Source organism: Panicum virgatum, chromosome 2K (genome assembly GCF_016808335.1).
Source record: "Panicum virgatum strain AP13 chromosome 2K, P.virgatum_v5, whole genome shotgun sequence".
Classification (NCBI taxonomy): domain Eukaryota; kingdom Viridiplantae; phylum Streptophyta; class Magnoliopsida; order Poales; family Poaceae; genus Panicum; species Panicum virgatum.
Window position 1 is genome coordinate 51,707,298 of NC_053137.1, and position 12,416 is coordinate 51,719,713.

The 12,416-nt window shown below is 48.5% G+C and overlaps 2 protein-coding genes across 2 annotated transcripts; one reads left to right on the top strand and one right to left on the bottom strand.

Annotated features, from left to right (window-relative positions):
• The first annotated feature begins 91 nt into the window (after positions 1-91).
• LOC120683596 (cilia- and flagella-associated protein 20) lies at positions 92-4,560 on the top strand. Its single transcript, XM_039965686.1, has 6 exons — positions 92-281; positions 1,871-1,950; positions 2,044-2,075; positions 2,825-3,066; positions 3,869-4,105; positions 4,196-4,560. Exons 2-6 carry the CDS (start codon positions 1,898-1,900, stop codon positions 4,202-4,204), a joined length of 573 nt encoding a protein of 190 aa, XP_039821620.1. The 5' UTR covers positions 92-281; positions 1,871-1,897; the 3' UTR covers positions 4,205-4,560.
• Positions 4,561-9,050: 4,490 nt separating this feature from the next.
• LOC120683606 (transcription factor bHLH137-like) lies at positions 9,051-11,237 on the bottom strand. Its single transcript, XM_039965694.1, has 8 exons — positions 10,873-11,237; positions 10,580-10,729; positions 10,400-10,465; positions 10,242-10,310; positions 10,043-10,126; positions 9,768-9,926; positions 9,529-9,675; positions 9,051-9,350 (listed from the first exon to the last, which is right to left on the bottom strand). Exons 1-7 carry the CDS (start codon positions 11,098-11,100, stop codon positions 9,580-9,582), a joined length of 852 nt encoding a protein of 283 aa, XP_039821628.1. The 5' UTR covers positions 11,101-11,237; the 3' UTR covers positions 9,051-9,350; positions 9,529-9,579.
• Positions 11,238-12,416: the final 1,179 nt, after the last annotated feature.

A 12,416-nucleotide genomic window follows, 5' to 3' on the forward strand; every position in this document is an offset into this window, starting at 1 on the left:
TCACATTCTCAAATTGTCACAATTACCATTCTCAAATTGAGCAAGACACCCGCACTACATTTCAGGATGCAGTCGTCGGATGCCAAACGGACGGCCATCAGCAAGCGACGTGCTGACTGAATAACTGCGGAGGATCTGGTATTCTGGTTCCCGTCAGGAGAGACCTCTTTCTCTCTCCGCCTCAGCTTCTCCTTCCTAGCGGCGATCACAGGGCGAGCAGCGCCGCCTTTGGCCGGGCTCGGTCTTCGTCGGGCGCTTCGCCGGCGATGAGCATCCGCCAGGTATGCCCGGATGCCCGCCCAGCCCCTTCCCTTCCTGCTGTGCGAAATCGAAAACCCCAAACCCTAACGTATGCTATTTGCATTCGGAGCTGACCATGTATTTTACCTATTAACTTCGATTTTTTTTTGAAAAAATTATAGACCCTATTTGGATGCGATTATAGATCGATTCTAGATGAAAATAAACTAAAATCCCACCCAAATATATCCATCAATTTTCTCCAACGCGTTCCCGAGCCCGCGTAGCTACTAAGCCAGGGCCGCTTCCTCTCCGTGCGCCGCCTCCATCTGGTGCTCCAGCGCCCCTGCCCTCCACCCGCCTCCCGCGCACCTTCCTCTGCACCCGCCGCCAGCCATCCCCTCCCCTGTCCCTGCTGTGCGCCGCCGAATCAGGCGACGCCCCTGTCCATCTCGTGCTCCGGCGGCCTGCCCTCCCCCCGCCTCTGCCGCACCTCCCTCGACCCGCCTCCTCCCCCTTGCCCCTGCTGTGCGCCGCCTCCCCCCTGAATCGGGCCTGACACAGCAAAGGAGCCGCACCTCTCCACCAAAGCATCAGAGGCTCCACGGCAAAAAAAAAAAAAAAAAAACTAATTGCCATTGTACCGGATCTGCTTTGCGGATGCGATTCTGAGTCTTTGGACTAGAGCATTCTGTTCTTGTTTCAGTGCTTGGTTCATTTATATAAAGAGAATACTTTTTCAGTGTCGGTGGGAACCAGAGTAGCTTCTTCTTGTGTTAGCGCATGGTCTTGACTACTCTGTTGAAACAAATTAAATAGGCTATTGCCATAGGATAATGCATGTTTTACTGAATTGAGTTAGTGGATGATTGGCTAAATTGTTGCGTGTTTTGGTGCATAGATGCTGCACTACGTGGATATGGGTGCATTGCGTGATGCTATCGCTACCACTATGGTTTCATGATTTAGTTCTATCCATCATTTAATGTACTCAGAATTTTAGAAATTAGCGTTGGTCTATATTTTGGTATATTTGTGACCTTAACATAAATTTGATACTATTGTAATATATAATTATGTAGTCAAGATACTAAAAAAATATAAGAATTATTAAGTCTTGCTCGTATTCGGTAAAAAAAATGAGATAGCATCAGCCTCAGTGGCACTTCAGACATTTTATCACTCAACTCAGAGAATCGACTCAAAATAATTAGGATTGCCAAACACCTAGCTTATCTAAACAGCCAATTCTCCAGACAGCTGACTTATCACAGAACCTTGCTTCTCAGAAAAGCAAGATCCAGATAAGCGGAAACAAACAGGACTATAGGAGTGTACATGTGTATACCCATGTTCGAGTTCCGCCCCTGAGGCTGGGAGTTAGGAGTCACCTTTGTTGTTGAAAGAAGAACTCTCAAGCACCTTCGTTTGTCTATTCATGCTATTGACATGGCTGATGCCATTTTACCTGTAACTGTCTTAAGAATACAATGGTCTAATCAACAAACGGTATATTATCAGAGGAACAAAAACTTATGTCATTACAATCTCAAACTATTTTAATGTTTCTAAATGTTAAGCTTGAGCCCCTAAGTGAAAGTTTTCTTATTTCCTTACCTGTATTTTGCAGTTTAAGTGATCCTACAAGCTTCGGAAAATGTTCAAGAATACATTTCAATCTGGGTTCCTGTCTATTCTTTATAGCCTTGGGTACGTAGTGTGGTTACCCCATATTGGTTCCTTTTTGCACTTCATGCGATCTTGGACAAGATATCTCATGCTTTTGTGTTGTGATTTATTCAGGACCAAACCATTGCAGATATGGGACAAGGAAGGTTCGTTATCTTCTTGATGTCTCTTCTTTAGTTTTTTACGCTTCTATGCTGCAAACACTTCTTTCTTTGTTCTGTTGACAGTCAACACAGAATCAGAGCATTGTTTAATTTGGTTAGGGATCGATCTTTCAGCTGCTGAAGCACTGCTTCTGATTGTTGGTTTTCTTAACTCATCATTTGCTTAGTGTGGTATAAAATATAAATTTCATTTGCTAAAACATCATTGCATTGGAAATTTGGAATTGATCATTGGATTCCAGACTGAGATAATATGTTACAATAATAAGTTATTTGCTGGAGTAAGAGTCATTCTACTAGAAGATTCTTTACAGTTCACGTATTTCTTTTGGGTGAACACTGTGACCTTGAAATTGAATAGTGCTTTAGGTATCTTCATGACATCTGAGATTATCACTCAGCAACAATATAAAATTTATGTGAAATAGATATTATGAAAATGTGAATCGTAAGTTCCTCTGAGTTCTGCTAGATAGCTGATTTGTCCTAGTTATAGTGGCTGTACTCTGGTGAGGGTTGACTCAAAAAAGGGTGAGGGCAGCATTTAAATAATAGAAAACTAACATATTTAAAATTAGACTTGCCCATCAGTATATTATGTTGCAACTTGCAAGTGTGTAAACTTGTGCTGGAACCTAAATACATATATGCTTCATTCTGACTTACCACAAATCTTTTTGTCAAGTGCATCATTTGTGTTGATAATGCTTTGTCCATAAATCCATATGCAGTTGTGAATGGGCACATTAAACGACCTCAGGATGAAGATATCCAGTCTAATGTACTTGAAATCATTGGAACAAATGTACAGTCAACTTACATCACATGCCCAGCTGATCCTTCTGCTACTCTTGGAATCAAGCTTCCGTTTCTGACGATTATTGTGAAAAATCTTAAGAAATACTTCACATTTGAGATCCAAGTTCTGGATGATAAGAATGTTCGACGGCGATTTCGGGCATCAAATTTTCAAGTGTGTAAGAGCTGTTAATCATTCCATTTTCTGCAGAAGTAAATTCTGTGATGTTCTTATCTGTTAGATTTTATTCTATTTCATCACTGACCCCTTGTCATTACCTTGTGCTTCCTAACTTCAGTTTTGTTGATCCTTTTACTGTTGAAACATCATCAGCTGTCTGTAAACAGTATTTGACATGAGCATAGATAGATCCTAGTGAAAAACATGGTGGAATCGCATGAGGTTCTAGGATCAATATTCCGTACTTGCAATTTTCTATTTCATACTTTCGACCAATATAACTATATTGGTTCTTGGATAAAACAAACAGTGCTGCAAATTTAATTTCTTGAGTAGTGTCATCCGCTCAACAAATGTCTTCTACCTCACCTTTAACCTTGGGCTTTGGGAATCTGGAGAGAATGATATGGGAATCTGGAGAGAATGATATACCATTAAACGCTGCAAACTTCTACTCATTGACTTCTGTCAATCTAGTCCTTAGTGCCCCTTACCTGGGCCAATAGATGGTTCATTCACGTGTGGTGTACACTGTTTTTTGGCTTCTGTCAACAATATGGCTTTAAAAATTCTGCAGTCACCACGTATTCATGCAGATATTTAGTCTTATGTGTGCCTAGTTTTTCCCTTCCTTTAGGCACCTGAACATAATTGTAGACATAATGGTTGATGTATTCTATCCTGAGGTGTATTTGAGTTAATTGGCATATTCTATTTTTGAACCTTTTTTTTTCTTCATTTGAGGCGCCTAAAGTGTGTGCACTCAATCATGCTCACTTGCAAACCCTTTTTGTAGTCTGTTACAAGGGTAAAGCCATATATCTGCACAATGCCACTGAAGCTTGATGATGGCTGGAACAACATTCAGTTGAACCTCGCTGATCTTACAAAGAGAGCATACGGCACAAATTACGTCGAGACACTCCGGGTACAAGTTCATGCAAACTGTCGACTTCGCAGAATTTATTTCTCCGATCGCCTGTACTCGGAGGAGGAGCTGCCACCTGAATTCAAGCTCTACCTTCCAATCCAAGTGAGAACTCCTGGATGTCTGTATTTTGTTACCTTGTTATAGATATTTCTACGCTTCTTAACTAGATATACTATTTTGTGTGAACTTCAGAAATCCTAGGAACCGGAGCAAGCATGGAGAGACTTGGGCCACCAGGAGCCGTGCCACATATCAGTGTGATGATCGCTTGCACAAAGCTGCGTATTTGCCTCCCTGAGACCAAGAAAAGTATCAGAATGTTTTTGTTAGTCTGCTGAATGCTGTCTACGGGATGACTAGGATCTTTTGTTAAGATAAGATGACTGGTTGGGCTCTTTACCCAGTGACCTTTGTCTATGTGACTGGAAATGTCAAAACCTTTTGCTACTGGTCCTTCTGGTCCAGAGCAAAACCTACCGTTACTGGCTGCTGCCCGGCCATTCAACGTGCCTCTTCCCCTGTGGTACTATCTCTATGATGATAGTGTCATGTGACCACTGATCTGTTGGGTGCATGTCAAGCGTGATCGCATTAAAAGCTTCCACTTTCTCTTCAGCGAGCGTCAGTCTGGCTCCCTGAATGTACCCGACGAGAGAACTGCGTGTTGCTCCAGAAATCTGGGCCCCTCTCTGCAATCTGTATCAGCTGTAACTGTTCGTATGATTCACACGAACTGATTTTTTTTTTAACCCAGTCCGATTGCTCAGGCCGCGGTAGCACTAGCAGATTCGTTGACGAGAAAAAAAAATAAGAAATTTGGCCCTGTTTAGTTTTCAAAAAAATTTCTAGAGTATCCGTCACATCGAATATTCGAACACATGCATAGAACATTAAATGTAGTTGAAAAAATATCTAATTACACAGTCTAACTGATTAGTACGAGATGAATCTTTTAAGTCTAATTACTTCATGATTGAACATTATTTATTAAGTAACAACAAAATATGCTACAGTAACAAAATAACAACTTTTCACGAGACCTTCAGTTTCAGTGGAAACGCTGCTGCCGAACCCCTGAACCATGCCGCTCTGATGCTACCAGCGTTGCGGCGTCGTTGTGGTTGCCGTCGAGCTAATGGCTGGGCAACACGCCGCTGCGGGCCAAGCTGCACGCCAGGGCCGCAGGCCTGGGGACCGGACCAGTGCGGGGCGGTGACCACCGGCCGCGCGGCCCCGTCGTCCTGCCGCCTGGTGCACGGCGCCGAGAGACGGGGGCGGCAGGGGATCGGAAGGGCCGGGGGGGGGGGGGGGGGGGGGGGGCGCCGCAGCCGCAGGAGGGGCGAGCCGAGTAAAAGGCGCCGCGCAGGGTGCCAGCGGCATGCGCCGCCCGCCACGCGCAGCAGGCGCCGCGAGCAGTGAGCCCGCGCCGCGCCCACCACCCCACCGTGCAGCGCGGCCGTGGGTGCGCGGGCCGGGGCGCGCGGACGCTTCGAGCTCCCGGCGGCGTCCACGGCGCTGCGCGCGTCGGCCGGGCCGCCAGAAGCTGGCGTGCGTGGCCGGCGCGGCGGTGCAGCAGGTCAGGTCGGTTACTTGCCGTTGTGGCCGGTACGCGGCGCCACCCGCATGGCGCGGGAACGCCACCGGGGCCTCGCCATAAATGAAGGCGCGGAGGGAGGATCATCGCGCCATGGCATTGGCGTGGATCCGTGGATGGCAGCTCATCTCCGAGGCAAAGTCTAAGTGGAGGTTTCATCAAGAGTTTCATGATTTCCAAACGAGACGGTGACAGTAAAAAAACTCGCCACGGCGGCGAACCCGGTGGCGACACGTAGCGTCCGTCTAGGACAAGCACCTGCGCTTGTGCGCCACCACGCGCCAGTTACAAACAGCTCCATCCAAAACCCTCGCGCGTCGCGTCTGCGTCAGGCAGGCGGGCGCCCTGCTGGCAGCGTCGGCTTGGCTCCCACGCACCGCCCCCCCCAGCGTCATGCCATGCCATGCCATGTCCCCAGGCAGCGCGCCTCCCTCTTCCGAGCCGCCGGCCCCAAGGACAAACAAGCACCCCCCCTGGCCGCGGGCCGCGGCCACTCCTCGGCACGGCGCGTCCACCACGCAGACACGCCGCCGCCGCCCGCCTGCCACCCGTCCGTCGCCGTTCATGGACGGAGGAGCTGCATGCTGCTGGGCGCCCAGCACGCGCATGCCGCCGGCCGGGCGGGCCCCATGCGCCCGTGTCCCGCCCGTCGATCCCACGGCTGGTAGGGATCCAGCCCCCGCCCATGGCACCGGCGGCCCCGCGCGGACAGAGATCGGCCGATGGATCGATCGATCCCGTCCGGGCCTGCCCTGCCCCGCGTTGGATCGGCAACCTCCGCCTCCATCCCTCGCTGCCCCATGGTGGTGCCCCGTGCATGCATCTCCTCGGAGGCAGCCGGCCGCGCGTCGCGTCAGCGAGTGTGCGTGCAGCGCGACGCGACCGGTGGGGCGCCAGCGATCTGAAGATGCCTTTCCGAACGTAGCTGTGTGCCGGATCGGTTGGAGCTGCCCCGAGTGGGGCAGCGACAGCGACAGCGACGGGGACGGGGAGGGCACTGTTCGGGTGGCATGGCATGGCGCTGGCCGATCGACGTCTCGACGGGACGCCGCCGATCGTCGCAGGCGGGGGGGATCGCATTGACCCGGCGAGCTCGAGCGCATCTCGCTGACCGGACGGCAGGCCGGGATGGGAGTCCGGTGACGGGCGGACGATCGGTCGAGACTCGACCTCGACTCGAGAGTCGAGCTGACAGCCTGATGCAGGCATGCAGCGGTCGCGGCCAACCGAACGATTAGACAGACGAGACCAAGAGCTCCGTCCCGTTCCCGACATGGACGCTGTCTCCACTCTCCTACCCTCGTTTTTTTCCTCAAAGAAAAAAAATCTTTGGTTTTGCAGTTGCAGCTGCTGTTGCATTGAATGTATTGGCTCTTGCAAGTTGCAACGACGACCGCGGTGGTTGCTGCTTTGCGCCGGCACCCGGCACCAGCCAGCCTTTGCGTTAATGCCGTCTGAATTGATTCAGGTTACTGTTCTTGCGGCAGCTGCCACAGGAAGCGTAATGCGCGCGGATTCAGCAGCAGTGGTGGCATCATGGCGCTGTACTGTGTGTGTAGTACCCCCCCTACCGCTCGATTGTTTTGACCGAGCCGTACGCTGCAACCGGAAGAGCCCCCTGCCAGGCCGTGAAAACTGAGGAAGAATCAGGGGCGCAGCGCACCGTGCAGCACAGAGCAGACACATCGTGTCTCATTATTTCTCCACATGACCACACGCATGGATGCATACAATACACCTTCGATTCATGCATCAAGCATGTGAGCTCTTCTTGCAAAGAATTGGATGCCCAAATTTTGTAAAATTTACTTAAAAAGAAATCAAAGCTTGAATCAGAATACCAAGTGAAAGGTACCATAAATACAAATATATGTGCAGCCAGATTTGTTTCTGCAGCTAGACCGGTCCTACAGGGACGTTAATGGCACAGGAGACGTACCACCCTATAGCAGCTGGGTATGGCTAGCCCTAACACGCTAGATACCATTTTCACACGCTGTTAGTTGTTCGTCGTTGGCCCACGGAGCCAGCAGCATCAATCAGTCAGGCGCGCACTTTTTAATCGGGACAAGATGAAGAACAATGTGATTAGGCAAGTACCATGTCCCCTCTGCGAGCCAGCCTCGACCTGGCCCTGGCCGCTGGGGGCGGCGACCGCTCCGGGACACGGCCACGCATCGCCCCATGCGCCCGTGCCGGCTCGCTGCCGCCCGGCCCCGGCGCTTCCTAGCTTGCCAGCCCACACGCATGTCGGGGCGCCGCCGTGCGCGTACGTCCCGTCCGCCGTCGCGTCGTCACCGGGCGATCGATCGGACGCGCAGCAACAGCGGCCTGTCGCTTCGGATTGAATCAACCTCCGCATGGCTCGCGATCGATCGATCATGCCGTTCGCGTTAGCTGCACCATGTCAGCCTCGTCCACCGCGGCCGCGGCGGGGTCCGGGCGGATCGGAGCCGATCGATCGCCGTCGCCACCGACTCGATCTCGCCGTGTCGCGCGGCCGGGACGCCAAGTTGACGTGCTAGCTAGCGACGACCGCGTGCGTTTAGGGCCGGCCGGGGAAAGCTGTAGCTGATTGGACGGCCGTGGGGATCATGCGCCGTCGTCCACGCGCTTCCAGTTGTTCCATTTCCATCAGGTGGCACCGCGCGCGCCATCGCTCGATGGACACGGATGAATTGTTGGCGTCGATCAAGTGGTGCTGGTGGGCAGTGGCAGATGGAGGAGGCGTCGCGAATGATTGATCTGCTGCTGGAAAAGCTTGGCCATCCGCCTGGCTGTTCACTGAACTTTCCGGCTTTAATTTTAACCTGTTCTGTTCATGATGTTTTCACCAGCAAGAAATCGCCTACCATGGAGGTGAAGGTGAATGATTATTCCCTTGTCGTTGGTTGCAGTAGATGTAAGGGCCGGCATGATGGTTGTGTGTGTTCTGTTTCTGTTGTGTCAGCAGAACGATGTGGTTGAAGGCTTCGGCCAAAAAAAAAATGGTGGATCGGAATAGACGGCGTGCATCTTCTTTGCATTCTGGGAGATGCAAATTGTTGTTAAGGTACAACGCCAACCTGAAGAGGAATCGGAGCTCAACTTATTGTCCATGCAGGGACCAGTACGTACCCAATTGGTACAGAGACATTTACTACACAATATTCAGTACACTATTCTAGCTACTAGGTTAAAAAGGGTTAACAAGTAACAGAAAATCAACAGTTCAAAAGTACTCCCATCATTGTATTTTCAATTGACATAAGATCACTCTCATCTTAAAGCTACTTTGGATACAAATCTATTGATGTAACTTTCTTTGAATTATTGGTCAAAAAATATAAAATTGGATTTTTCTCTAGTCAACATATTCTTACACTGAAGGATGGATGGAGTACATAACACTGACCATTTTCCATGATGTAAATATTCAGATCTTACTGAGACACAGTGGTTCAGGCTTCAGAGTTAAGCAGCAGAAATTAACCTTTTTGTGTGAACAAATGATTTTTTTTCTTTTTTCCAAGCAGAGTACAATGGCAGGCAACCCTTGGGAAGAGTCCCCATGAGCAACACTGCCTAACTGAGGTGATACTAACAAAGACTTCAAATATAACAGCGTGTAACCAAGTCTACTACAACTGCTAATAAACGCTAACTACTGCAGGTTCCCGTTACAGCCACCAGACAAGGGGATGGATTACGTCCAACATCACAAACTCATCTGGTGCTAGCTTCTACCTCCGTCGATCTCAGCATTATTTCCTCCTGCAGACGCAGAAAGCAAGCAAACAAACACAAATATTCAAAATGGAGTTTGAAAAGGGCCGGGTATATAAATCAGCAGGATTTGAATCCTAGTTGTGTTCTCTCAAAAAAAAAACCTAGTTGTTTTGGAACATAGCTAGAACTTCAAACATGGCTCCACTAAACTTTGCTGCATTACCTGTCGTCATCAGGTAGGGTCCTCTACTCGTTTTTTTCCTCGCTCTCTTTCCTACTGGAAAGAGCACATGTGGTTACTGAACGCCACTTGATTGAACAGCTCCTGCCTTGGCTCACCTACTGTTTGCACCATGTAGCTGCCATTGTCCTGAAGATTATGCAGACAGCTCAGGGTCAGCTGATCTCGGTACATTGGAGCTGAATGATCTGGTGGTAGAGGACAATGAACAGAAGACAAACCTGAGGGAAAGAGATGCCGGTGCCGCCATCGCCATGAACCTCGTCGTAGGAGGGAGACGAGGTGGAGGTGTTTGTGTCCATGATAGCTTGAGATGGAGCTCGGTTCATGACAGAAGCAGGCATTGCAAGCACCTCATGGTTGAGCATTCCTTCCATTTTCTGAAACAAGTGAATTGGCAATTGCGATTGTGAACATCATGACAAGAGGGGATGGAAAAGACAAGGTGAAATGAAATATATGGGGTTTAGAGCAAAGATTGCAGGATGTTGCTTACTTGAGTGTGGTCACCGAAGGCATCACTGTCCATGCCAAAACCATACAGCACAGGGCTCAGGGAAGCAATTCTCATGGAAAGGAACTGCAACGCAATCAAGAAGTGAACTTGTTAGTTAGTAAAATCTTTATTTTTTAAACAATATGAACATGTATCACCTAGTCTAGTTTTTATTTGTTTATTTTCTGATGTGTATTACCTCAACTTGGTTCTGCAAGGACTGAACATAATTGATAATCTCATCCAAAATGAGGGCTTTGCCAGTAACCTACATCAGAAAACAAATATTTTCCTCTGAAAATTAGTACCGTGCATTAGTTGCAACAAGCAATTAATTTGGTGGTTAATAGAATTGACCTTATCACAGCCAGGGACCAGGGCCTGCAGCACCCTCATCCTCTCACTGATTCTCTCCCTCCTCACCTAAGAAAAATGCCACAACAAAATGAGCAAAAAAGAGGCCCAAACAACCACGCAAGCTACAGAAATCAACAACAAAGATGATGGCAAAAATTTGCAGGCAATGATGCACAGTACCCTCTCTGCAAGGCTGTGGCTGTCTGTTGCTTGCCCTCTCCTTGCCCTGACATGGATGTACCCCTTGGGCTCCTCCTCCTCATCTACCTCCTTGCTGCTTCTCTCTCTTTTTCCTCCTTTCTTTTTGGTGCTCTCCTTTGAGTTTGAGTCCTGCTTGTTCAACCACGCAAGATCAACAGACTGTGTGCCACATGTTCATGAAACTAATCTCCATCAAAAACTCTAAGCTTTTGTTTATAACATTTTTCTAGTGTTGGATGTAATAGTGCTCATTCTAGTAGCAAGTTAACTACCTTGGATTGCGCAGAGCTGAGGCTGGCACTATCTTCTCTGGGCTTCCTGATCTTCTTGTCCACAGAAGCAGTGCCTCGTGGAGAGGTGTCAAGAACCCCAGATGAGGTCTCCAGCGAGGTTGAATCTGCCGCGGCTGCCCCATGGCAGAACAGGAAGCTCGGCATGGCGTGGGAGGCGTTGGCGAGGCCGTGCTCCATGTGCTGGGAGAGGTGCGAGAAGTTTGCCATTGGCCAGAACCTAGGCGCTGTGTGTCGATGCTTTTAAGCGTAGTTTTCTTGGCAAGGAGGTGGAGTGGAGAAGCAACAGGCTGGGGGTTCAATGGTGACTCGCCATTGGTTTGTATATATACAAGCAGCTGGGGAGGGAGACGAATGAGAATGGGAAATGGGGAAATGATAAGACCAAATCATTACATCTCTATTGATGGATAAGTTGGCGCTGGTAAGAAAGGGCCCGGGTGTCCCTTATTGTAATGGGATCAAATAATTGAAGAAATGTCAATCAGCCATTCAGCATATCGGTATGGTCATGCGGGTTACCCTTTCCTCTTTTCTATATTTTGTGCCCATTTTTTATTTTCTTTTTGGGGGTTAGGACTATTTGATGGTCAAGTTGTGTGTGCAAGGCTGTAAGCACACTGTTTTCTAGCTCTTTTGGCAGAAGCTGTTTGCGTCTAAGAATTCAGAGGACAAAAGGGAGCCTCTGGCTGGGTTCGATAGTATGATGGATGGTAATGTAGCCAACCATGGTTTGACCCCTTTTGCTTGTAATGGGATACATAGCAGGTCGGCAGCAGTTTCATACTGTTGATGGTTACATGTTTTTCAGAATTCCTGTTGGTCAGACGGGTTTTAATTTGGTCCATCAATATGTGGAGAATTTATAAGGCTTAGTTTTAGTCTATCAGTAGTTCAACTGTTGAACTATAATCAAATTAAAGTTTGTGAGCAGTAATCTGCAGGCTAAGCATTCCAGGAGAAGGTTACAAAATTTTGTGGAAGTTAAGGATAGAAGAAAAATGAATTTAGCTGCAGTGTGTGGTCCTGGGTCATAATGGAAACCTCAAACGTGATTGATCCTGAGATGAAGGCTGCCCTTCTGAATTCTGATCTCTGAGCTTCTTCAGTCCCTTGCAACATCACCTACAAAGTAGCTGCGTCATTAACTGCTACTAGTAAAAACCACGTGGCAGTAAATGGTAACTATCAGAGTGACACAACAGATCTTCTTCCTGGCATGGTCATCAGGACGGGGTTTTGAGTGGCAGCATGCATGCATGCATGCAGGAGCAGCAGGACGGTCCACGACGATCGATGTGTGTCAGTCTACGGCCTTTTATGTTTTGACAACACTTGTGGTTGGCCGGACGCAAAAATTCAGGTCTTTGCCAAAAAAAACCGCAGGTTTTCTCTCAGCAAAATTATAGTACCCTTTTCCATTTCTAAGATGACTTTTGCCAGACATTTTTTTTCTCCATTTGGAGAAATAGGCTCTTGTTCAATCTCTCTCAGCTATGAATATCACTGGTCTACGTCAACAGACA